We start from the raw sequence: 23,695 nt of genomic DNA, 5'->3' as shown, positions 1-23,695 counted from the left end.
TGCTTGGAACTGTTTAAGTTCCTAATTTCTTCCATTTCTGAAGGATGGTTATCAACCTGAAGGATTAATTGTGTTTCACTTGCCACGGCTGCTTGCATGGACGTTTTAGCTGATGGTCCATTCTGAAGATGTACCTGCATTAACTCAATAGCACAGAAGGGTAATGGAGTCTTTATCATCCAGTGACGATGGATTGTTTATGATGGAGAAGACAGTAGAACTTCAATGACAAATTATTACTAATTATGCAAGGAAAGAGATAGGTTGGATGTTTGATGGTTCTTTTCCCAGTGAAACATAAACCTGTGGAACTCACGTCATGAAAGGTGCTTTGGCTCAGTTCATTCAAATAGGCACCAGGTTGGTTTCTGACTGGCCTGGAGATCACCAAGAACAAGAGGTTGTTAACGGGTTATATAAATGACCGAAGTGGTATCCTGTATAGGTTTCAGTTGCCTAAAAGAATAGCTTCAAGGCCTTTCTCCACAAGATTATATGGTAGTGATTACCATGAAGGCCCTGCCTTCTGAACCTCTCCCCTTGCCGGAGGCATGGAGATCCTCAGACTAAACTCACTTCCAGTTGCCCCTCTCTGATGAAAGAGCAGCCCTACTGTCCTCTAGGACTGCAGCAACTTTATCTTTTACCTTACATGGTACTGGGTGGCGTGAAGAGTATCTGCACTCTGATAAATTGGACATCACAACCATGAGGGTCAGGCTGATTGGACCAGCATGTTTCCAGTCTGTCATTTTTGTATGTTTGGCTGTAACGTACCTTGTAAACCTCAGCATCTTCAAAGCACTGCTTCCCAATCAAATGCGAGTGTAAGAGTCCTGTGCCATATGTTCTGGTCTGGGGTCACTGGTGAGTTGGGTGGAAAGTATCTCCAGTAATGTTGGATCTGGATTGGCCTCCATCTCTTGCTCCTGCTCTCCTTCCTCCAAAAGAAAAGCAAAAATACAGGGGAATTCCCAAAGGGAGACACTGTCAGGAAAGATGGGACGAGATTGAGGCCTGATCAACCTGCAGGGAGAAACACTACACCCACCTCCCCGCCATCTTTGGTCTGCATCAGGAAACTTCACAAATCAGTCAGCAAGGAACAGGAATGGAGAGGCTGACCTGGAGATGCATTGAGAATATAAAATACTTGGGGGCTGTGCAAGCAACGCAGTGGGAAGGATTGGACAGAGTGCAGAGGAGATTCACCAGAATTAAAGTATGGGTGAAGGACTCTGGTTAGATGGAGAGACGGGAGAAGCTGGCTGATTTCCCTTAAAGCAGAGAAGTTTATGGTGAGAGTTAGTACAAGTATTCTAAATTCTCAAGGGAATTGATCGAGTAAACAAAAATAAAGTGTTTCCATTGGCAGGAATATCATTCATCAGAGAACACAGGTTTAAGGTAACTTGCAAATGAATCAGCAGGGGTTTTACTCAGTGAGGCAGATCTACAATACATTGGCCAAAACAGATTCAACAGCTAATTTCCAAAAAGGAATTGGACATAGACTTAAAGGTAAAAAAAAAAGTACAAGGCTTTGCAGGCTAGTTAGACAGCTTTGAGAGTTAGTATGGGTGTAATGGGCTAAATGCATTACGTGATTTTATAAGCTTGCAGCTGTAACTTTACCCCCTAACTGCAACTAGCCTGTATGGTTAAATTCTTTTGCCAGCTTGCTGCATCGCCTTAAAGCACTACAGTAATTGTGGTGATGGTACTTCCAGGATGTATAGAGGTAAACCTCATCTGGACCTATGGCAGACAAGCAGACAAGTTCCTTTGAACATACTGGCTGAATACTCCGTGATTGCATCATCACCAGATTTCTACATCTGGTGCGACAGTTTCAACACAGATCTGGTACAAGTAAAGTAAGAGAGAAAAGGTGCGTGCATGCCAGAAAATGTGAATGGCTTCGGAAAAGAGCTAATGTATAAAAGTGGGGACAGTGAAATGCTGAGTGAGTACTTGACAGAAGGTTAGAATGAGGATGGGAGAGGATGAGTGAGTGCAAAGTATGAGTGAGTGTGTGAAAAGACTGTATCTAAGGAAGGCTGAATGTTTCTGAAATCATGTGGAAGTGGGGAAGTGTGAGAGGAAGCGTGTAGGATGGAGTACATCTGAATACGTGAGAGGGGATAATAAGAGACACATATAGTGATAGTATGAGAAACAGCATATTACCTTGAGACACATAAATGCATTGTAAAGCTGACAATGGATTGGCTCAATCCCAGCCCATTCATTTAAGAAATAGGTCACCTTCCCAGGTAAAAGCAACTAAAAATAAACTTGAAATGCTCATTGTAATGGAATGTGCTGGGTGTATCCTGCAGAATTAGACGAGATCTGAACATAGATTAAACTACACATGACACAATCTGATGTATACATAAATAAACAGACAAAGAAATGCATAAGCAACAGAATGCACATAAAATACAGGAATATTAACAGGCCAACACAAATGCATGCAGTATTAGATAAATGACAAGTGGCAACACAGAGCAGGTATGGAAATGCACAGCGTGACAAAGTATATAAGAACATGAAGGAGGAGTTTGATATGCTAGCGTTTATCGGTCAATGCATTGAGTATAGGAGTTGGCAGGTTATGTTGTAGTTGTGCCCTTTATGTCTTTCCCCTCTCACCTTCAACATTGGTTAGGCCACTTTTCCAATTCTGCATTTAATTCTGGTCTCCCTGCTATAGGAAAAATGTTGTGAAACTTGAAAGGGTTCAGAAAAGATTTACAAGGATGTTGCCAGGGTTGGAGGGTTTGAGTTATAGGGAGAAACTGAATAGGCTGGGGCTGTTTTACCTGCAGCATCAGAGGCTAAGGGGTGACCTTATCGAAGTTTATAAAATCATGAGGGGCAAGGATAGTGAGAGTAGCAAGGTCATTTTCCTAGGATAGAGGAGTTCAAAACTACATTTAAGATGAGAGGGGGAAAATATAAAGGGGACTCAAGGAGCAACCTTTTCACGAGAGGGTGATGCACTTATGAAGTGAGCTGCCAGAGGAAGTGATGGAGGCTGGCACAATAACAATATTCAAAAGGCATCTGGTTGGGTATATGAATAGAAATGGTTTAAAGGATATGGGCCAAATGCTGGCAAATGGGACCAGATTAATCTAGGCTATGTGGTCAGCATGGACGAGTGGACCAAAGAATCTGTTTCCATGCTGTACATCTCTATGACTCTATGCCCATGTTGCAAAGCAGAGCACACAATACATAAACCAGCAGCGGACATAAATATACAAGTGCACAAGCAACAGAAAGAGAGCAACATGCAGCTGACTATTCCAAAAGGTGGATTTCAAATTCTGAAATGGTTTAGTTGATCTGGTTTACAACTACCATTCTTATGTGGAAAGCCATCAAAACCCAAAAGATATGCTAATGGAGGAGGATAGGAGTTGAGTCTACCAGGAAACTCTCCATCTTAGTGATAGTGACTTCTGCCTCATGGTTGTCCGATCGAGCTTTCTTGCAGCAGCAATCTCAAGTTATAAAGTACAACTGGAACTCTTTGAATTCAGGATAAAGTGAGAAGCAACTCAAGCGTTAATTTGTCACACCCCACTTGAAGTAGGAAGTGAATGGTCTGTTCCATCACCTGCACCATTACCACAAAGGGCTGCCATACACGACTCTACTCTCCTGAAGGTAATTGAAACTTTGTTCAGAAATACTAAGGGGAGCTATCACATGACAGCTTGCCCTTTGCCACCTGACATCTCCATCATTGCATTACCTTCCGCAGCCACTGGAACAGAGTTTGCTTGTTACCCGATTAAATTATTCTCAACAGTCCTTTCTGCCCATGCTTACAATCGTTTTAAAAAAATTGGATCTATGATTTGTCTCTCTCAGTTGCTAATGAGTTTTTAAAAAATCAAAGTCAGTAGGATTCCTGAAAAATCTACTATTGTTTGGTGTCTGCAAAGGAGTGAGGTAAGAAAAGTCAGTGAGACACCGGCCAGAAAACCTGTAAAGAAACCATAAGCCAAACACACACCATTGTATTTCAACCACTAGGCATCTGTTACACCAAGCCCCAGGGGTGAGAAGCTCACCCTTCACTTTTCACATTTGTTCCAATTCCTGCCATGCTTCTGGTGTTAAGGAAAAAGGTGGACTCTAATAACGAGTGAATGTATAAGCATCCAGAGATGATGGCGAGATTTTCATTCTGCCCGGACTTTGCTTGACTTTAGCCAGCAATGTGTGGCTGAGTGAGAAACCCTGCCCTGGAGCCTGAATCTTTGCAGTTTCAGGGCACGGTACCTTGCAATGACTGAGAAAGGCACTGGAACAGAGACGACTTTTGCGGCTGTTGGTGGTCCAGTTTTGGAACACTTCATTAGTAGTTCTGCAGACTTCTGTTTGAATCAGCGTATAATTCACAATTATTTCCTTTCTGCAGTGTAACAACTGCATATAGCTACATAAACATTCCTGTGAAGGTGCTAAAATAATTAATAAAGCTAATGAAAAACAACCCCTTATCTCAAGGGGACTGGAAGACAAAGGGTTGTAGTATGTGCTCCTAAGTATTGGTAAGAACTCTTTAAAGTACTGCACTTTGGCCTTACAGGAATTGCATTACAGATTTAAAAGACTGATACTGGAATTGAAAGGGCTAAGTTATGTTGAAAGGTTGTAGAGGCAAAGCTTGCAATTCCTTTAGCAGAGAACATTAAGGGTGAACTAACTGAAGTGTTAAAGACAATAACAGCAGTTGACACAGTAGATAGAAATTACTTTCTCTAGCAGGAGAGCATGAACAAGAGTGCTTAATTAATTAGGTTATTCAAGGGTCATGTACCTTTTCACAAAAAAGGTAGTGAGAGTATGGAACTCTCACTCTCACAAAGGCAGTGGATCTGAGGGGATATGGAACTAAGATGTGAATACTGAATGAAGACAGATTGCTCATTATTAAATTATAGAATAGCCTCAGATAAAGCAAAATATCTGCAGATGCTGGAATCCAAAGTTGATGGGTAGGAGGCTGGAAGAACACAGCAAGCCAAGCAGCTTCAGGAGGTGGAGAAGTTGACATTTTGGATGTAACCCTTCTTCAGGACTGGGGGTGCGTGTACAGGGAGCTGCAGATAAAAGGGATTGGGAGGGGGTGGGGGGGGGGAAGAGAGCAGGGTGGTGAAGTGGGGATGGGTGAACACAGGCAGAGGTTAGTTAATGGGAGGAGTGAATCCTGTTGGTGGCTGCGAGGAGGAATAGGAAGGGAGTTGGGAACTCAATGTTGAGTCCTGTGGGCTGTAGGCTGCCCAGACAGAAGATATGGTGTTGATCCTCCAATTTGCAGTGAGATTCATTGTGGCAATGGAGGCGGCCAAGGATGGTCATGTAGGAAAGAGAGTGGGAAGGGTAATTAAAATGGGCATTAACTGGGGGGTCCAGTTGGCCCTCACAGGCCTGGCTGTGATGCTCTGCAAACCATTCGTTTGGTCTCCCAGATGTAGAGAAGACCACATCTGGAGCCCCTGATGCAGTAAACTTGGTTGGAAGAGAGGCAGGTGAACCTCTGTCTCACCTGGAGAGACTGTTTGGGGCCCTGGTTGGAGGTGACGGGAGTGGTGTTTCGGGAGGCTTAGCGTCTTTTTCAGTTGCAGGGAAAGGTACCCGGGTGTTTGGAGGGGGTAGTGGGGAGAATGGCGCAAACCAAGGACTGACAAAGATAACGGTCCCTGCGGAAGGCAGGGAGGGGTGGGGAGGGGAAGATGTTCTCGGAATTGGTGGAAGTATTTAAGGATGATGCATTGGATGCAGAGACTGGTGTGATGGTAGGTGATGACAAGGGGTACTCGGTCTTTATTGCTTTAGGGTGGGTGGTTTAGAGCAGTGGAACGGGTAAGGAGGTGGTGCGGCGGAGGGCTGTCTAGATGACATAAGGACGAAAAGCATGTTGTTTGGCTAACAACTGTTCCTAAACGCTTTACAGAGCAGCAAGTACTGGGCTAGATGCTATGAGCCTGATGTGAATTCATGGGTGAACTAACCTGTTGTTTGGCGCTTTGGTGGCATCACAGTCACAGTGACATTGTCATCGCTCTTTTGTCCAATCGTGTCAGTGACCGACAACCGAATCACATACATGCCCTCTCGTAAACCACTCAGTCTCAACATGCCAGGCTGTGGAGACTAGAAAAGTGACAAGAAAATATTCACAGAAGCTTTTTTAAAGCTTTGCTGTAAGATATACATGTCAAAACGTATAATGATTATAACGTGTCAGCTGTGGCTCAATGGTAATACACTCGCACCCTTATCAGAAAGTCAAGGTTCAAGGCACAGACATATAATCCAGATTGACATTTTTATTACACCTTTACTTCTCTGTAAATCCAATACAGTCAGTTTTCTATAACACGATGGTTGAATTCTTGTACAGCACTTCAAGTGTTGGTGCTGTAATTTTAGATACAGCGTCCCCAATTTGTAACTGATGAAACACACGTTGTGACAGAATGACCTGTACATGCAAACAAATCTGACTGGTAATGTTAGCCAGGGTAGTATATCTCATGTTGGTGTTTTAGCTATCTACTACAGTTCAAAACAGATTGAAGGGTTGCCCATGTATTGAGGGAGTGGTTGCTTATTGGAGGTGCAGTCTTTCAAATGAGACCTTAAATTAAATCCTTGTCTGTCCTCTCTGGTTGGTATAAAAGATTCTCTACCATTGAAAATTGACTTGGCAGAGTTCTTCCAGAGTCCCCGCCAACATTCATCCCCAATCAAACCACTCCAATTATAATTCAACTGGATCACGTACACAAAAAAAACCCCAGAGAACTGTGCATGCTGGAAATCAGAAACAAAGACGAAACAGGTGTGACGGCAGCTGTGGAGACAAAGCGGAAGAGAGCAGTTCTGAAAGAGGGTCACTGGTACTGAAAGGAACTCTATTTACTGCCAGACCTGCTGAGCTTTATCAATTTCTGCTTTTGTTTGGATCATTTATACAATTCACTGTTGTTTGTGGGATTTTGTTATTTGCAACTGGCTGTGCCATTTTAGAGATTTAAGCACAAAATCTATACTGACACCAGTGCATCCTGGAGTTGGATTTGTAATGGTTGACAAAATTAATTGTTTGCCTGAATAAAGCACAACAGCCATCAAACAATACAAATCCAACTGCTAAATCCGTGCAAAGCCAGAATAGTGATGTATCTAAGAGGAAAAGCACTAACTCCTTTCATGACTAAACGTCTTCACCAGAAGTCCAACGATGATTTTAAAAAAATGTTATTGATTAATTTCTAATTGCTGTTATGTAGAATTTTATGAGCACCCACATCTTTTGCTTCTGTGTAAGCCTATTTTAGCTTAAAGTTGTAGTTATCTGCCTGTTCCAAAGGATCAGGAATGCATAGACAATAGGATGATTCAAATTTTGAGATATCATGTCTCAGCTGGCATAGTCCTGTGGGATACAATCCCTATTTATACATTCTCATAGTTGCCACCAAGAAATGAGCAGCACTCATTGCCGATCCCTTGTTGTCCTGGAGGTGGTTTGGGTGAATTATCTACTGTTTCAACCTCTTGATGAAAATGTGCTCCTGTAAAGCCATAAGGAACGGGGCTTAATGATTTAGACCCAGCAATAAAGAAGAAACCATGATATACATCCGAGTTGTGAGGAACTATGCTGTTTCCATATGGAGGTGGTCATAGATTTGGGAGCTGTTGCCGAGGAAACACATAGAAATTGGGGTAGCTTCGAATGGTTTGGAAAATAGTGAATATATCTCCTTTATTCAAGAAAAAAGAGCAATGGGGAAGAGACAAAATTGTAAACTATAGATCAGTAAGTCTAACATCTATCACATGGAAAATTTTAGAAGCTCATATTAAATATATTTTGGCAAGGCACCATGGAAAAGTAAATGTAATCAGGCAGAATCAACATAGTTTTGTCAAAGTGAAATCACGTTCAACCAATTGTCTTTGGAATTCTTTGAAGAAGTAACATGCTGTGAATAAAGGGGCATGGGTTAATGTATTGTACTTAGATTTCCAGGTAGTATTCGATGAGGTGCCAAATTGAAGATTATTACATAAAATAAAACTCACGGTGTGCTGGGTAACAAATTAGCATAGACATAAAAATTGAAGAGCAAACAATAAACAGAGAGCAGACATTAATGGATCCTTATTTGGTTGGCAAGATGCAATGAGTGGTGTATCACTGGGACGAGCATTAGGCCCTCAGGTCTTTACAAGTTATATAAATGACTCAGATACAGGAGATAAAAGGTATGGTTGCTAAATTTCCTGATGGTACAGATAGGTAAAAAAGTCAGTTACAAAGGGAGCTTAATTAAACCACAAAGGGATGGCGAGAGGTTAAGTAAGTGGACAAATATCTGATAAATGGAACATAAGGCAGGAAAACATGAAAATTGTCAACTTTGGCAGGAAGGTTAAAAAGGAGGACTATTATCTAAATAGTAAGAGATCGCAAACTTCGCAGATACAGAGGGATCCAGGTGTCCTTATGCATGAATTGCAAAAGGTTAGCAGGGCCTCCTTGAACTGTATACCGAGGAACCTCGGTTATCCGAAGGCGATGGACAGTTTCTCGTTCAAATAATTGATTTGACCTTAAACAAAGGAAGCCTTACTGCATGGAATTGCGCTAAAAGCACGTTTACAGAGATTTTATTTCATTCAATTGCTAAAATTTGTAAACACTGGATAGCGCGTAAAAAATCATGATATTCTACAAATCAAATCACTTTTTGTGTAAATAAAACTCATTGAGGTGGACATTGGTTATTATTTTCGAAGAAAATATTCAGCCACTGTTGTTTGAGTATCTGCTCTCCTTTCTTTCGCGAACGATAACATTTGACGAAGATGCATCAACAGCATCGACTTCATCTTGTGTTTCAGACCACTCCATGAAAAGTCAAACTGTCGATAGCTTCATTAACAGGGACTGGAGGTGGTGTTGGTATCTGGTATTCCTTACCATCGATGGCGTCTGTACTTTCCAACTATTCTTACTTTGACTATCTGATCATTTCTGAGTGTCTCTGTTCCGATGTTGTTGTCACAGTTTACCCAAGCATCGATCTCAGCCTCTCCTAATCCCAGCTGTCTGCAGTTGTTGGTGATATCAGTGGTTAGCCTTTGATCTCGAAGGGGGTCCTCTTCACTGTCATGGCTAACAACATGCAAGCCATTGCACCAACACTCGGCGATTGTCAATGACATGATGCGGTCCCAACACTCACCAATTATGAACAAAGCAGCCTTGACCGTGAAAGCCTTCGTAATTTCCTGAACTCCTTTGTCTGCATTGCCTTCACCAAGGACAGCACACAACATTTTTCATGATTGCGATGATATCCTGATCGAGTAGCTGTAACTTTGAAGTCATGTTTGGTGCTAAAAACAAACACCTGATTACTCCATCTGGCGATTCTGATTGGCTGCCTTTCATAGTGTATGCCTGCCTTGTCAACAAACAGAGGGGCATATTGCTCGAGTCCAATGCTTGCCAAATGTAATCAGGTACAAATTCTTCCTGAAACCAGAATGAAAAACATGGATATGTCATCCATGCCTTATTTTGTGCTTCACGGGAAGTGAGTTCTTGAAGCGACATGATTAGCATATCACCCAATGCAGACAAGCCGTACATTTATGAGTGCCGGTGACGCTGACGCAGGGAAAATTCAAGTGCAAAAGCATTGCATTACAAGTCCTGACACCTGCTTTTCCATGCTGGATGCAAGTATTTTGTCCAGCAGTGCACACCAAAACAATCCACTTTCATCAGCATTGTACAATTGCTCAAGTTCATACTTTCCTTCATGAATGATGGATTGTAGTTTCTGTCTGCATCCTTCCACGGTGCTGTCAACCACGGACTTCTGCTTTCCAAGAATGCTGAGTTGCCCAATGCCATGATGTTTGAGGTACTGTAACCAGCCCGATGATCTGTGATCAGACTCACTGGCGTGGAGTCGTTCATGGAAACTGGCAGCTTTTTCTAGTACATCGGGCCAGATACGGGAATCCCTTTTCATGCTGATGTGAAAACACAAAAATACAGCTTGGTCAAGTTGCTTATCTTTTGCTGGCTTCATGGATTTTCTCTTTAATGCATGTGAAGTGTCACTTTGGTGGATGAATTTCTCAATCACCAGTCTTGCTTTCCTGATGTCAGACACTGTTGCTATTCCAATGTTGTATTCTTGTTCAATCTTTGATGCCTTTTCACCACAAGATTGTAGGATCTCGCTTTTCTGTACAATTGTCACTGCTGTCCATTTTCTCTTCACAAACATGGTAAGTACTACAACAAACTTGATCAGATATATCAGATATGTACTCGGAACAAAGTCATAGAGGGAATGAAGACCCCACTGATTTTGACCTGCATTTAAAATCCTTCAGCATGCCACTCATTTTTGTGTGTTAAAATTATTTCAACATTGCTACAATTGACTGACTGAGATTGTTGCACCAGTGTCATTAACACCTCTTTGTTGCAATTGGGCAGCACAGTGGCTAGCACTGCTGCCTCTCAGCGCCAGAGACCCGGGTTCAATTCCCACCTCAGGCAACTGTGTGTGGAGTTTGCACACTCTCACCGTGTCTGCGTGGGTTTCCTCCAGGTGCTCCGGTTTCCTCCCACAGGTTAGGTGAATTGGCCATGCTAAATTGCCCATAGTGTTAGGTGAAGGGGTAAATGTAGGGGAATGGGTCTGGGTGGAATGCTCTTTGGAGGGTCAATGTGGACATGTTGGGCCGAAGGGCCTGTTTCCACATTGTAAGTAATCTAATCTAATCTAATCTTCTTCAGTGCAAGTAATTCTTATTTACCTTGGAAACAAAAGACAAAGATCGTTGCACCATCGTCCCCAGCACTTCTTTGCTGTAACAATTTTATGGGACTTTCAAATCCTGTTTGGATAATTCGAGGTTCCTCTGTAATTCTAATTCTGAGGAAGGGTCACCAGACACGAAATGATTTCTCTTTACAGACGCTGATAGACCAGCTGAGCTTTTCTAGCAATTTCTGTTTTTGTTTGTGTATAATTCTATGATTCTCCAGTTACAGCAAGTAATCAGGAAAACTAATGGAATGTTATTGTCTATTATGAGGGAAATTGAATGCAAAAGTAGGCAGGTTATGCATCAGTTAAACAGGGCACAAGTGAGACTACATCTGGAATAGGGGACAGCACTGGGTTCTTCATTTAAAAAAAAAAGGATGTAAACCTATTAGGAGCAGTTCAGAGAACGTTTACTAGATTAATACCTAAAATGAGCAATTACCTTGTGAAGAAAAGTTGAATAAGCCAAGAATGTATCCACAGGGGCTTAAAAAAGTAATAGGCAATTTGATTGAAGCATACAAAATCCTGAGGGTCTCAAAAAGTTGGATGTGGAAAGAATATTTCCACTTGTGGAGAATTTAGAATGAGATGTCACTGTTTAAAAATCACAGTGCACCCAGTTGAATCAGAGATGTGGCAAATTATTTTCTCACAAAAACTGTGATTCTTTTGAGACACTCTTCCCCAAGGAGCACTGGAAGCAGAGTCTTGTCTTTGAATGGCAGAAATAAGCTTGATTCTGCAGGAGTAACAGGTTATAAGGTAATTAGGGGTAGGTAGGCACGTGGAGTAATTGGATTAGCTGTGATGTTATTCAATGGCAAAGCAGATGCCAGGGACTCCGAATTTAGATGTTCACAGAAAGGACTCAAGTCAACTGAACACAGTTATAAGAATATTATAGTAATTAGTATCTGGATTGCATTATTATTGAAATTAACTCACTGCAATTGTTAGAAAGACTGACATTTACTAAGTGCCTTTCATGACCTCAAGATGTTTTCCAACCACCAAGGACTTTATAAAGCACAGTCACTGCTGTAATTCTGGAAATGGAGCGGACAATGTGCACAAAGCAAGATCACAAAAAAGCCAATGGGATAACAAGCAGATAAGCTGTTTCACTGATGTTAGTTAAAGGATAAATGTTGTTCAGGACACTGGGGCAGTTTCCTTTGATGTTTCTAAATATGAAAATATTGAATGTATTAGGAAAAGGCACAAAACAGCACAGGAGGAAACCTTTGGCTGACTGTATTTTTGCTGTCCAAAAACATGCTATTCATCACCACTGCGTTTTTGTAGCTCTTGGTGAGTAGCTTTCCAGCTTTCAGCACTTCCAAGTGAACTCCAAGCACTTTTCGTTTACACTGTGGATGAGGGGCTTTGCTTCTCCCATTCTCTCAGGCAGAGTGTCCCAGATTCCCACCACCCTTCAAGTGAGAAAATGTCTCAACGCCTCTCAAATCCTTCTGCCAATTGCATTCAACTGGGGAAGCAGACAGGATCTGTTGAACACCTGGATCCAAAATTGAAATATCCACAAGTGCAACGCTCCTGAGCCCAAGTCTTTATTTGTGATAATATTTCGACAACTCGACTTGAACCCATGACCTTCTGATTCAAAGCTAAGAGAGTTGTCACTCAAAACTGGCAATGGTAAACAAAACATAATACTTCTTCATTTTAGAGATGCACTGAATAACTTTCCATCAGTTTTTGTAATGCTATCACTTAGCATGCAAATCATTTTCCCCTGATAATAAGTGCAATACATAAGGTTTATAAATGATTAACAGCTGAATTGAAGTCATGAAAACAAACTTTACATAAATTTTGCATTTCTTTCAAGTTACCTGAATATCGCAAGGAAGGTTTACTGTGTTACAGCTATGCAGAGGTCTTCTGATTACAGTGTGAAAGCACGAAACATACTCCAGATTATAGAGTTAAAAATCAGCATTTGTTTTAATATGCAACATACATCTAATGCACACCGGCAGAATGTAGCAGCAAAGTGCAAGTTAACAGGGGTAGCATCATGGCCCTGAGTGAGATTGTGACAGGAGAAGTGTATGTAGGATGACATTTGGGAATTCAAAAGGGAGAGTTTCAAGGGCAGGTTTAGAGAAGTACTGACGGGAACAGAAATCAATAAACTAAAGGTTTCAACTGGAAGTTGGGGGAGGGGGTCAAATATTTGAACAGAATGGTAGGTGTCTTTTCTCTAAGATAGGGGATTTCAAGTATGGGGCATATTTTTAAGGTGAGAGGAGACAGATTTAAAAAAAAAAGAGGGACAATTTTATTTTACACCGAGAGTAGTTCGCATGTGGAACGAACTTCCTGAAGTGGAGGAGGATGTGGGCACAGTTACAATGTTTAAAAGATACTTAGATGGGTAAATGAATAGGAATGGTTTGGAGGGATATGGACCAGAAGCAGGCAGGTGGGACTAATTTAATTTGGGATTTTGTTTGGCATGGACTGGTTGGATTGAAGGGTCTGTTTCCATCCTGTATAACTCTATGACATCCTTTAACTCATTTCTTGCCTAGATGCAGTATTCAAAGGTGGGGACACTTCAGAGGGAGTTGAAAACCATTATAGAGCAACAGAAAAAGGCAAGGGAAAACCTGATCTTGGCAGATGAAAGAGACAGCCAACTGAGATCGAGCACAGAAATGAAAGATGGTCAAAGGGTGAAGCCACAGCAGAGAAGAGGCAAGTGATAGTAAGGTGAACAATAAAGCAATAGTGTGTATCAGAATGAATTATCACTTTATACTGTTGTGCATCAGCCATTATTCTACTTTATCTAAGTTTCTGTCTTTAAATTCAGACATGTTAGTATAATGTAGTTAGACAAGAAAAAGGAATGGCTGTTCAGTATGGTCAGAAGGAAGTTTGAGAGCTTCTCAACTCACACAGCAGGCTGCCAGCAAGTTATTGACTGGACCTAATGTAAAGACCATACCTTTTAATTGTTCTGTTTTTTTTGTCTGGTTGTGGACTGAAATGGGAAAAGAAAAAAAAACTTTTAAAATCTAAGGATTGTTGAAAGAAAAATGCACTTTTTAAAAGCAAGTTACCTGACATTCATGATATTTAAACAGTGGGGAAAGCCAAGGAGCTGTGTACGAATGGAGATTTGGCTGTCAATAAGTAGCTGATCGGTCTATGGACAAGTGTCTAGTTATCGAATGACAAAGGCCTCCTGACTGCTTACAATTATGTGATTGGCTCCCAAGTAGCTGAATAGACTGGGCCTTTGGATGTTTGGGTGAGAAGCCACCAGATCCATTGAACATTATAGCGGTGTACAGGCCCTTCGGCCCTCGATGTCGCACTGACCTGTGAAACCAATCTGAAGCCCATCTAACCTATACTATCCTCCATATATTTATCCAATTATCCTTTAAATGCCCTTAAATTTGGCGAGTCTACAACTGTTGCAGGCAGGAATTCCACATTCTTACTACTTTCTGAGTAAAGAACCTACTCTCTGACATCTGTCCTCTATCTATCACCCCTCAATTTAGAGCTATGTCTCTCATGCTAGCCATCACCATCTGAGGAAAAAGGCTCTCACTGTCCACCCTATCTAATCCTCTGATCATCTTGTATGTCTCTATTAAGTCACCTCTTAACCTTTTTCTCTCTAATTAAAACAGCCTTTAGCCTTTCCCCATAAGACCTTCCCTCCATACCAGGCAACATCCTGATAAATGTCCTCTGCACCCTTTCCAATGCTTCCACATCCTTCCTATAAAGTGGCAACTAAAACTGTATGCAATACTCCAAATGCGATTGCAGAGTTTTGTACAGCTGCAACATGACCTCATGGCTCCAAAACTCAATCCCTCTACCAATAAAAGCTAACACATCATACGCCTTCTTAACAACCTTATTAACCTGGGTGGCAACTTTCAACGATCTATGCACATGGACACAGATCTCTCAGCTCATCTACACTACCAGGAATCTTATCATTAGCCCAGTACTCTGCATTCCTATTACTACTTCCAAAGTGAATCACCTCACACTGTTCCACATTGCCACCTCTCAGCCCGGCTCTGCAGCTTAACTACATCTGTCCGTAACCTGCAACATCCTTCTGCACTGTCCACAACTCCACCGACTTTAGTGTCATCTGCAAATTTACTAACTCATACTTCAATATCCTCATCCAAGCCATTTATAAAAGTGACAAACAGCAGTGGCCCCAAAACAGATCCTTGCGGTGCACCACCAGTAATTGAACTCCAAGATGAACATTTCCCATCAACCACCATCTTATCACCTTTCAGCTAGCCAATTTCTGATCCAAACTGCTAAATCACCCTCAATCCAATCCTACTCCCAAAGTCGGAATTTATAACATGTTATATGGATTGACTGCCTGCAGATTGTGTGCTTTTTGAGCAAAAATAGAATGTACCTGCAAATACAATTTCACCGCATAGATTTATACTTGCGGATTTTTGCTCAAAAAACACAATCTGCAGTTAATCAATCCATATAACATTTTATAAATTGGTATTTTGGAAATACAACCAGTCTGACTGAAGCTTGGGATGCAGGCACACCAACATCTTTAATACATTGTCTGAACTGAGCTGTCACTTTCCTTTTAATATAAAACCTTAAGTTATCTCGAGCATGTGACTGAAAAGAAGTTCTGGGATTTATATATTAATGAACCGAAACCTGCAAACCATTCTAAAAAATGAAAGCGGTAACAGCAATCTAGGTTGGTTTGATATATCGTTTTAATTGCATGACACTGTCACCTTTTGCTATAAATTCTGTGTCTTATGATTCTGCCCCACTAGTTACCTGTTGAAAGGGCAGTGCTTTGAAAGCTAGTACTTTCAAATAAACATGGTCGATTATTAGCTGGTGTTGTGAGATTTTTAACTTTGAATATACTTAACTACCCAGCCTCTACAACCCTGTGTGTAAAGCATTCCACAGATTCACTACCCTCAGTGAAAAATAGCGTCCCTCACCTGTCCTAATTGCGTGACTCCTTACTCTGAGATTATGACCTCAGTCCAAGAATCTCCCAAAGGAAAAACAATGCCTCTATCCATCCTGTCAAGTCCCCTAAGAATTTTGTACATTTCAGTAAGATCACCCCTTATTTTTAACTCCAATGATTACAGGCCCAACCTACTCAACCTACCCTTGTAAAAAAATCCCTCCAAAACCAAGATCAACCTAGTGAAGCTTCACTAGACTGCCTCAAATACCAGTATATCATTCTTTCGATAAAAATCCAGAACTGTTCACAGAATTCCACGTGTTGTCTGACCCATGTCTTGTATAGTTTTATCAGCACTTCCCTATTTTCATACACCATTCCCACTGACATAGGCCAACATTCCAGTTGCCTTCCCTATTACCTGCTGACTATGTATGTTGGCTTGTTTCAGCTCATGCAAGAGAACTTCCAAATCCCTCCATACTGTTGTTGTCTGCAGTCTTTTTTTAATTTAAATAATATTCAGCTGTTATATTTTTCCTTCCAAAGTGCAGTGTCACATTTTCCCTGCATTATACCTCCAACGAAGTGCCATTAATTGCTTTACAGGTAAATGATGAGTAGTGCAAGTTAATGTCCTGAAACTAATTGCAAGAGTGGCTGGCACCTCTTAAGCAGAGGTGGTAGTAACGTACAGTGTTAAGACTTCTGGTAGATGGTTATTCGGTGATTATTAACTCCTTACCTATAGCTAGAATCTATTTGCTTGCAAGAAACAGTAATTTCTGTTAAGTACAAACATCTGGTTTGTGCTTTCTGTCAACCTGGGTCTAAAAGACCAGTAAATGGGAATTCTGCATACTTACTTAAAAAAAATCTAAGTTTTGTGATAACTCTAGTTGGCAGCATTTGACTTTCAGCAGGTTATTCCAATTACCATAACATTACTGCTCTGTTATTGACTTCTTTGTCCTTCATGTACTATGCAAACACAGGTGTACAGGTAATATAACAAGCAACAAGGAAACAGATAACACTAAAAAGTCTGAACAGATGTCCATCTGAATTCAAAACTCCAGAAATAAGGAGACACTTAATTTACTGACACAGTAAAGCAGATTGCTGTGTTATACTTTCATCTCTTCCTGGGGAAATGTACCTTTGTTCAGTAAATTCCAGGGAAAATGATAAGTTTCTAAAATTACAATTCCAAGATTCTATCAATTGCACTTAAGCACCAGACGAATGTTATCGATGGACCCAGGACAATATTCACAGCAGAACTATTATCTGGAATCTGACTTCAGTTCCTCATTCTCACAAACACTATTAGTCCAAGATACAGACTTGAATTCTTGGACAGTTTAATCATTCAGTCTTTCTTGTCGAGATTCTAATGATAAATCATTGGCCTAAAACATTCTTCCCCTCTCCACAATGCTGCCTGACCCATTATTGCCAGCATTTTCAGTTTTCTTCTCACAGTGTTTGATATGCAAACAGATCATAATAATTTGGGCTACAATAGGTCCAATTTGAAGGTGATTATTAACATTGTTAGTTCTGGTCATAGCATCTGTCCCCTTGACCCTTTCATCCAAAAGGGAGAACACAGCACAGACCGGCAGGGAGAAACTCCATTAGGAATCAAATACCTTCATATCAACTGATGGATCTCCTTGTAGTAACGTCCATTCATATCGGACAATTCCCCGATCGTCAGAACTGCCTCTTCCGTCCAGCAGCACCCAGTCCGTGGGCAGTAATAAGGCCACATCCTGACCTGCATCACAGTGGGGGGCTTCATCATTTCCTGCAGGAGAGCAAACAGACAGCAAAGTAAATCTAAACTCACCTTGTCAAGGTCCCAAGGGAGTCAGTGCTTTAGCTGTAAAGTGCACTGACTAAGCACTTATAAAATGCTTTTTTTGTCTCTTGAATCATTTATAAAAGCATGACAAGTTGAAAGGTGATCTGCCTAGTTCTATTGGTAATATTCGTGCTCTGAATCAGCAGCTTTCAAGTTTGAGTCCTGCTCCAGAGACATGAGCACAAAATCTGAGTCAAAACTCTCATATAGCACTGCACTGTTTCAGATTACTTCTTTCTTCAAAGACAGTAAATCAAAACCCTGTCTGCTCTTAAGTGGACAGAAGACGTTCTGTTCATTATTTCATCCACATAGGGAGGTTGGGGGCAAAATTAATACAGATTAGTCATCCCTTGTTCAACCAGTTAATGACCTCTATGTAAAGGGCAACAAATGATCAAGAATTTCTAATGTCAAGATTTGTTTCACAGGAGTAGTTTCTATCTACACTCAACTCATTTTGGAATCTTAAATGATTTCTTTCCAGTTCTCCTTCATTTTGTGGATTCAAAGTGGAAACCTATTTTGGCAACCTGACCTCCTAACGTAACTGATTTAAGAATCGGTCACAAAGAGGCAAATGGATGAGGATGATGTGGGAGGGGGTGGGGTGAGGTTGAGGATGGTGAGGTGGGTGAGGATGACAGGGAGGGTGAGGTGGGTGAGGATGACAGGGAGGGTGAGGTGGGTGAAGATGACAGGGAGGGAAAGGGGGTGAGGATGAGGATGAACGATGGAGGCTTGGATGATGGGGGTATTGGTGGGGGTAGGTCATGGTGAGGGAGAGGATGATGGGGGTGAGGGGGAGGATAACGGGGGGTGAGGGGGAGGATAACGGGAGGTGAGGGGGAGGATAACGGGAGGTGAGGGGGAGGATAACGGGGGGGTGAGGGGGAGGATAACGGGGGGGTGAGGGGGAGGATAACGGGGGGGTGAGGGGGAGGATAACGGGGGGTGAGGGGGAGGATAACGGGGGGTGAGGGGGAGGATAACGGGGGTGAGGGGGAGGATAACGGGGGTGAGGGGGAGGATGACGTGTGTGAGGGGGAGGATAACGTGTGTGAGGGGGAGGATGACAATGGGGTGAGGAGGAGGATAACGGTGGGGTGAAGGGTAGGATAACGGAGGGGTGAGGGGGAGGATAACGGGGGAGTGAGGGGGAGGATAACAGGGGGGTGAGGGGGTGGATAAGGGGGGGTGAGGGGGAGGATAACAGGGGGGTGAGGGGGAGGATAACGGGGGGGTGAGGGGGAGGATAACGGGGGGTGAGGGGAAGGATAACGGGGGGGTGAGGGGGAGGATAACGGGGGGTGAGGGGGAGGATAACGGGGGGGTGAGGGGGAGGATAACGGGGGGGTGAGGGGGAGGATAACGGGGGGGTGAGGGGGAGGATAACGGGGCGTGAGGGGGAGGATAACGGGGGTGAGGGGGAGGATAACGGGGGGACAATGGGGTGAGGGTGAGTAGGGATAATGGAGCTGAGTTTGAGGAGGGTGGAGGTGAAGGAGGCGAGGGTGGGGTGGGGGTGAGGTTGATGGGGATGGAGAAGTGATAGGGTAATGGGGGAGAGATGAAGAGGAGGTTGGGGATAGGTGTGAGGGTGAGGGTGGGGGTGGGGGTGGGGGTGAGGGTGGGGGGTGCTGTAGGATGAAGGGCCCTCACGGTTGCCATGGAGACCGGGCCCCGGCTGCCAGTTGCCGCTGTGTCCCCGGGTGAAGCTGCTGTATCCCTGATGCGGGGAGAAGCGACACACATCGCGGCCTCGGTACGTGCAGTTGAAGAGGTAGCAGCTGAGGGCGGCCGCGCTGTTGTGGCTGGGCTTCAGGCCCCGGGCCCAGTCCAGGCCTCCCCCTCCTCCCCGGGCTCGGGTTTGGGCCCGCTCCCGTTCCACCACCGCCGCCGTGCAGCCGGGGAGGCGGCAGCAGGCCCGCACGCACTCCGCCGGGCTGCTGATACCGCTCGGGGAGCTCAGGAAGGCGGCGCCGGCGTTCAGCGAGTCCCGGGTCCGGATGATGTAGTCCTGCAGCGGGCTCAGCTCGGACGGACAGCGGCCCCAGGCCTCGGGCTGAGGGCCCCAGCCTCCGCCGGCTCTCCGCTGCCGCTGCCCGGACTCGGCTCCGGCCGCCCTCAGGCACACGCAGGCCGCCAGCAGCCGGTAGGACAGCGCCCAAGGCCCGGGCATGGTTCCCAGCGGCGGCCGAGCAACTACTCAGCGGCTCATGGTCCGGCCCACGGCCCAGGGCCCACCCCCGAGGGCCCGAGGGGGGAGGCTCCGCGCACACACCCACACAGTCACCGCCGGGACTCTCACTCACACCCGGGGGGAGGGACCAGAGGCACACCCGGGGGGGGGGGGAGGATCCGAGACCCGGGGACCCGCAACATCACCCTCACCCGGGACCGCACTCCTCCCCTCCCCTCCCCATTATGATAAAGTGGGGGGGGGGGGGGGGTGATGGTGATAGTGATAGTGGGGGTAGGAAGGGGGGGGTGGGGGTAGGAAGGGGAGTGGGCGGGAGGGGAGGGGGGGTGATGGTGATAGTGGGGGTAGGAAGGGGGGGGGTGGGGGGATGATGGGGAGTGGGCGGGAGGGGAGGGGGTGATGGTGATAGTGGGGGTAGGAAGGGGGGGTGGGGGGATGATGGGGAGTGGGCGGGAGGGGAGGGGGTGATGGTGATAGTGGGGGTAGGAAGGGGGGGTGGGGGGATGATGGGGAGTGGGCGGGAGGGGAGGGGGTGATGGTGATAGTGGGGGTAGGAAGGGGGGTGGGGGGATGATGGGGAGTGGGCGGGAGGGGAGGGGGTGATGGTGATAGTGGGGGTAGGAAGGGGGTGGGGGGGTGATGGGGAGTGGGCGGGAGGGGAGGGGGTGATGGTGATAGTGGGGGTAGGAAGGGGGTGGGGGGGTGATGGGGAGTGGGCGGGAGGGGAGGGGGTGATGGTGATAGTTGGGGTAGGAAAGGGGGGTGGGGGGTGATGGGGAGGGGGTGATGGTGATATGGGGGTAGGATGGGGGAGTGATGGGGAGTGGGCGGGAGGGGAGGGGGTGATGGTGATAGTGGGGGTAGAAAGGAGGGTGGGGGGATGATGGGGAGTGGGCGGGAGGGGAGGGGGTGATGGTGATAGTGGGCGTAGGAAGGGGGGTGGAGGGAGGGTGGATGATGGGGAGTGGGTGGAAGGGGAGGGGTTGATGGTGATAGTGGGGGTAGGTTAGGGGGTGGGGGGAGGGTGGATGATGGGGAGTGGGCGGGAGAGGAGGGGAAAGAGGACGGGGGAGTAAAGGGGAGGGGTCAGCGGGAGGTGGAGAGGAGGGGAGTGACACAAGGGGTGGGGGAATGGAGGGGAGGATGAAGACGGGGAGGGGAGAGGTACGGGGATGAGGGGAACGGGGGATTGGAAGGGGGTGAGGGTAATGTGGATGAGGAGGATGAGGGGATGGGGTGGAGAGGGGAGAGGATGATGGTGGGCGCGACGAGAGGGAGGAGGAGGGAGACGGGGAGGGTAGGGAACGAGGGGATGGGGATGAGGGGGACAGGAGGGGAGGTTAGGAGACAAAGGGAAGAGGATGAGGAGGAAGGGAAGGGAAGGGAATGGAGGGGAGTGGGATGTGGGGGAAGTGAGGGGAGCGAGGGAGAGGGGAGGGCAAAAGGGGACTGGAGGGAAGTGAGGTGGCTGAGGGGGAGGAGAAGGTAAGGGGTCGAGGGGAAGTGGATGGCAAAGGGACTGGAGTGGGGGTTAAGAGAGGCTGAAGGAGGAGGGGGATAGGGATGTGGAGGGGGTAGAGAGATGGGGAGAGGGAGTTGAGGGGGAAGGGGATGAGTGGTAGAGGAAGAGGGAAGGATAGGTAGGGGAGGGAAGGTATTGAGGGTTGTGGCAGAGAGGAGGGGAGGGGTTTGAGAGGTGAGGAGGAGGTTGACAGGAGGGGAGCGGGATTGGGGTAAGGGAGAGGGGAGGGAGACGATGGGGACAGTAGTGGAGTTGGGGCGGGTAGGAGGAAAGGGGTATGACGGGAGGGGGCAAGGGTGAATGGGAAGGGAGAGGAGAGGACAGGAGAGGGGAGGGGAGGGGGAAGGGGAGTGGAGGGGAGTGGGATGACAGAGACGGAAGGTGGATGACGTGGAGGGGACGAGGGGGAGGGGGACTGGGGGAGGGGATGGGGACGAGGGGGACTGGGGGAGGGGATGGGGGCGAGGGGGAGGGAAGGATGACGGGGGAGTAGAAGGGGGTGGGCATGAGGGGGAGGAGACGTTGGGGAGGGGAAGGGAAGGGGATGATGGCGATTGGAGAGGAGCGGATGATGAGACAGTGAGGGGGGGAGGACAAGGGGAGGGAAGGGGGAAGGGAACGAGGAGGTGAAGTGGAGGGAGGGGAATGACAGTGATTGGAGGGGAGAGGATGTCGGATAGGAGAGGGGGACAAGAGGGAGGAGAGGGTGAAGGGACGATGGGGTGGGGAGGGGACAGGAAGGAGGGGGACAAGGATTGGTGGAGGGGGATGAGGGGAGAGGAGAAGGGAGGGGGGATAAAGGGGAGGGTAGAGGGACGAGGGGAAGGGGATTTGCAGGGGAGAGGGAGGGGGAAGGGGATGGGGAGAGTAGGTGCGGTGTAGGGGGAGGGGAAGGGATTGGTGCATGAGGTGAGGAGAGATGTGAGAGGTAAGGGGAAGGGGTTGACGGCAGGGGAGGAGGTTTGAGGGGTGAGGGGGAGGGGAGAGGTTTGATGATGACAAGGGGAAAACAGGGTCAGTGGAGGAGGGGAGAAAAGGAGAAGTGGGGAGGAGGGGGTGAGAGAAAGCAGGTGGGTGCATGGGAGGAGGTGAGGGGAGGGCGATGGGTGGGTTTTTGGGAGGAGGGGAGGGGATGGGGTGGGTAGGTAAGGGGCGGAGGTGAGGGCAGGAGGGAAGTGAGGGGTGGGGGAGGGGGTGGGGTGAAGATGTGAAGGGATGGGGTGTATGGGTGAGGGGAGGGAGTGAGGGTACGGAGATGGGTTGGGGTGAAGGGTAGGAGATGAGGGATGGGGTGAGGGGAGTGGGGTTGTGGAGTGACGTGGGTGGGTGTGTAAAGAGTAAGGAGGGTAGGTATGTTAAGATTGAGGTGTGTGAAGAGTGACGTGTGGATGCGATGTATAGATGGGGGGTGGTGAGGATGGAGGGAGCTGGCGAGGAAGGACTGAGGAATTGGGAATAGAGGAAGAGAGTAGATAGGATGGAGGGAGGAAGTGAGGGGTACAAAGAGGGCAGATGGAAATTGGAAAAAAAGGGGATAGAGAGAAAGATGGAGGAAGAGGTTTGGGGGCCATGAGAGACTGAAGAATGGAAGAGAGGAGTGGGGAGGAGTGAGGGGAGAATAATGGGAGAGAAAAGGGGTGGGGAGAGGGGTGGGGGATGGAGAGAGAGAGAGAGAGAGAGAGATAAAGGATCCAAAGGACAGTGAAAGTTGTATTCAAAAGGATGGTGTAACAGTGGTCTTGTGATTGGAAGGCTTACTGTAGCGGAGTTCTGAGAGCTCAGTATTGGGTCCTTTGTTGTTCAATTTACATTTAAATTTATATAAGTAAGATATTTGCAAGTGAAAATTAAATGACTCATCAGCCCACAGTTCCAACCATTTGCTCAGTACCACTTCCTTGGTGATTGCAATTTTCCTTGAATTCCTCCATCCCTAAAGTGAAGAGTCATGGAGTTGTACAGCATGGAAGCCAACGCTTGGTCCAATCCTAAATTAATCTAGTTCCATTTGCTAGCATTTGGCCCATATCTCTCTAAACCCTTCCTATTCATATAGCAATCCAGATGCCTTTTAAATGCTGTAATTTTACCAGCCTCCACCACTTGCTCTGGCAGCTCGTTTCATACATGCACCACCCTCTATGTGAAAACGTTGCCCCTTAAGTCCCTTTTAAATCATTCTCCTCTAGTTTTGGACTCACCCCACTCAGGG

At 45.9% G+C, this 23,695-nt stretch overlaps 1 protein-coding gene across 1 annotated transcript in view; it reads right to left on the bottom strand.

Annotated features, from left to right (window-relative positions):
* The window catches only part of lrp11 (low density lipoprotein receptor-related protein 11), a 32,116-nt gene extending 12,079 nt beyond the window's left edge, over positions 1 to 20,037 (bottom strand). Inside the window, exons 1-3 of the mRNA XM_060831731.1 lie at positions 19,421 to 20,037; positions 17,544 to 17,701; positions 6,039 to 6,180 (exon numbers count right to left, since the gene is read on the bottom strand). Coding sequence (XP_060687714.1) covers positions 6,039 to 6,180; positions 17,544 to 17,701; positions 19,421 to 19,940 — 820 coding nt within the window. The 5' untranslated portion in view covers positions 19,941 to 20,037. The remainder of the gene's footprint in view (positions 1 to 6,038; positions 6,181 to 17,543; positions 17,702 to 19,420) is intronic.
* Between the last annotated feature and the right edge of the window lie 3,658 nt (positions 20,038 to 23,695).

The sequence above is a fragment of the Hemiscyllium ocellatum genome, chromosome 10 (assembly GCF_020745735.1).
Source record: "Hemiscyllium ocellatum isolate sHemOce1 chromosome 10, sHemOce1.pat.X.cur, whole genome shotgun sequence".
In the NCBI taxonomy this organism is placed as follows: Eukaryota; Metazoa; Chordata; class Chondrichthyes; order Orectolobiformes; family Hemiscylliidae; genus Hemiscyllium; species Hemiscyllium ocellatum.
Note: the sequence above shows the minus strand (reverse complement) of the source record. Positions and strands in the feature narration are given on the sequence as shown.